At 36.1% G+C, this 1,823-nt stretch overlaps 1 protein-coding gene across 1 annotated transcript; it reads right to left on the reverse strand.

Moving 5' to 3' along the window:
* Positions 1–392: 392 nt before the first annotated feature.
* Positions 393–1,322, reverse strand: LOC116567107 (olfactory receptor 5H2-like). Its single transcript, XM_032301990.1, has one exon. The coding sequence runs from the start codon at positions 1,320–1,322 to the stop codon at positions 393–395; it is 930 nt and encodes a 309-aa protein (XP_032157881.1).
* Positions 1,323–1,823: the final 501 nt, after the last annotated feature.

Here is a 1,823-nt window from a genome sequence, read left to right on the forward strand (position 1 = left end):
CAGTCATTAAGCTTCTGCCTTCAGCTCAGGTCATGATCTGTGGGTCATGGGATTGATCCACAGATTTGGGGGGTCCCCTACTCAGCAGGAATCCTGTTTCTCCCTCTCCCACCCCGCCTGCTTGGGTTTGCTCTCTCACTTTCTCTTTCTCTCTCTGTGTCAAATAAATATATAAAATATTTTTAAAAATTTTTTAAATAATAAAATTTCTCGTGTGGTTTAAAAATATACACAAATACTTTTATGAAATTTTTAGGTTCTCTCTCCTAGTCATTGAAAAACCAAGGTAATTATAACTGCAAAAAAAAATTGAGTACGACTCAACACATAGCAACATTAGTGCATGGAATTTTGTCATTTTAATGAAAAGAGAATAGGTATTAGTATGAGATCTAAACATTTCTCTTTAATATTTTTCTCAGTGAATCTATGACTTTCTTATTCCTCAGGCTATATATAACTGGATTTAAGAAAGGAATTATGACACTGTAGAACACAGAATCCATCATATCTTGATCATCGGCCTCTGCAGATCCAGGACGCACATACATGAAGAGAAGGGGGCCATAGTACAAAGAGACAGATAAGAGGTGGGCTCCACAGGTGGAGAAGGCTTTTCTTATACCTTGTAGAGACTTCTTTTTTAAGATTGTAAAGAGAACTAGTGTGTAAGACACAAGAACAGTCAAAATGGTAAATGCTTGTATTGACCCAGAGAAAATAAATACTATCAGATAATTAATAGAAGGATCAGTACACGAAATCTTAAGTAATGGTATAACGTCACAGTAAAAGTGATGTACTGTGATGGAATTGCAGAAGGTTAACCTGAGTAAAAAAGAAGTATGAATTATGGCATGAAGAAAGCCACCTAAAAATGACAAAAGTATTAGCCGGATGCATAGTGTATTGGACATAATCACTGGATAAAGTAACGGTTTGCATATGGCCACATACCGATCATATGCCATTGTTGCCAGCAGAAAACATTCAGTGGTTGCACTGATTACAAAGGAAAAAAATTGTATCATGCATTCAGAGAGAGAGATCATCTTGCTCTTGGCAAAGAAGTTGACTAGCATCTTGGGGGATACTGTGGATGATAACCAAGCATCCACAAATGCCAGACTCCCAAGAAATAAGTACATGGGGATGTGAAGGTGAGGGTCATTGCGGATGACAGCAATCAGCCCAAGGTTCCCCACAATGGTTATGAGATATATAACCAAGAACATCAGGAACAGGGGAATCTGCCACTCTGGTTGATATGTGAATCCTGTGAGAACAAACTCTTCTAGCTTTGTTGCATTTTTAGTTTCCATATTCTTAACAGATGGTCCCTGAAATTAAATGTGGTAAGTGTAAAAAGAATATTCATTAATGATTTATAAAAGACAGTTCAGTGAGGGTAATTGAAATAAAACCATACACTAGCCTGAAGACACTTTAATTTTATTTCCTCTAATATGGCAACTTTTGGGGGGAATTGCTATATTGGAAAAATACAACTACTTAAGTTCAAACTATGTGCATAATAAACAGATTTAGAAGATAAGAAAAACATTCTGAACATGACAAATTCATGGAGTAGTATTGAATGAGGTAGACAAGTTCTGTGTATAGGACATTAATGCACCATGAAAAGTAAAAATGTTAGAAAGGCCTGGATCATCAAGTGATCAGTTCCCTGTGAAACATCTTTAGCTGTGTCCTTCAAAAATAGGCTGGGACTGAAACTTTTATGAAAGGGAGTGTCATTCTCAAATGTTTATTAAATTAAATATTTGATTGTAGGAAATAGGCTGAAAGGAGTGGAAACTAGA

Source organism: Mustela erminea, chromosome 1 (genome assembly GCF_009829155.1).
Source record: "Mustela erminea isolate mMusErm1 chromosome 1, mMusErm1.Pri, whole genome shotgun sequence".
Classification (NCBI taxonomy): Eukaryota; Metazoa; Chordata; class Mammalia; order Carnivora; family Mustelidae; genus Mustela; species Mustela erminea.

Excerpts from the sequence above, each read along its gene's own strand:
- LOC116567107 (XM_032301990.1), bottom strand. The coding sequence starts at position 1,322 with ATGGAAACTAAAAATGCAACAAAGCTAGAAGAGTTTGTTCTCACAGGA.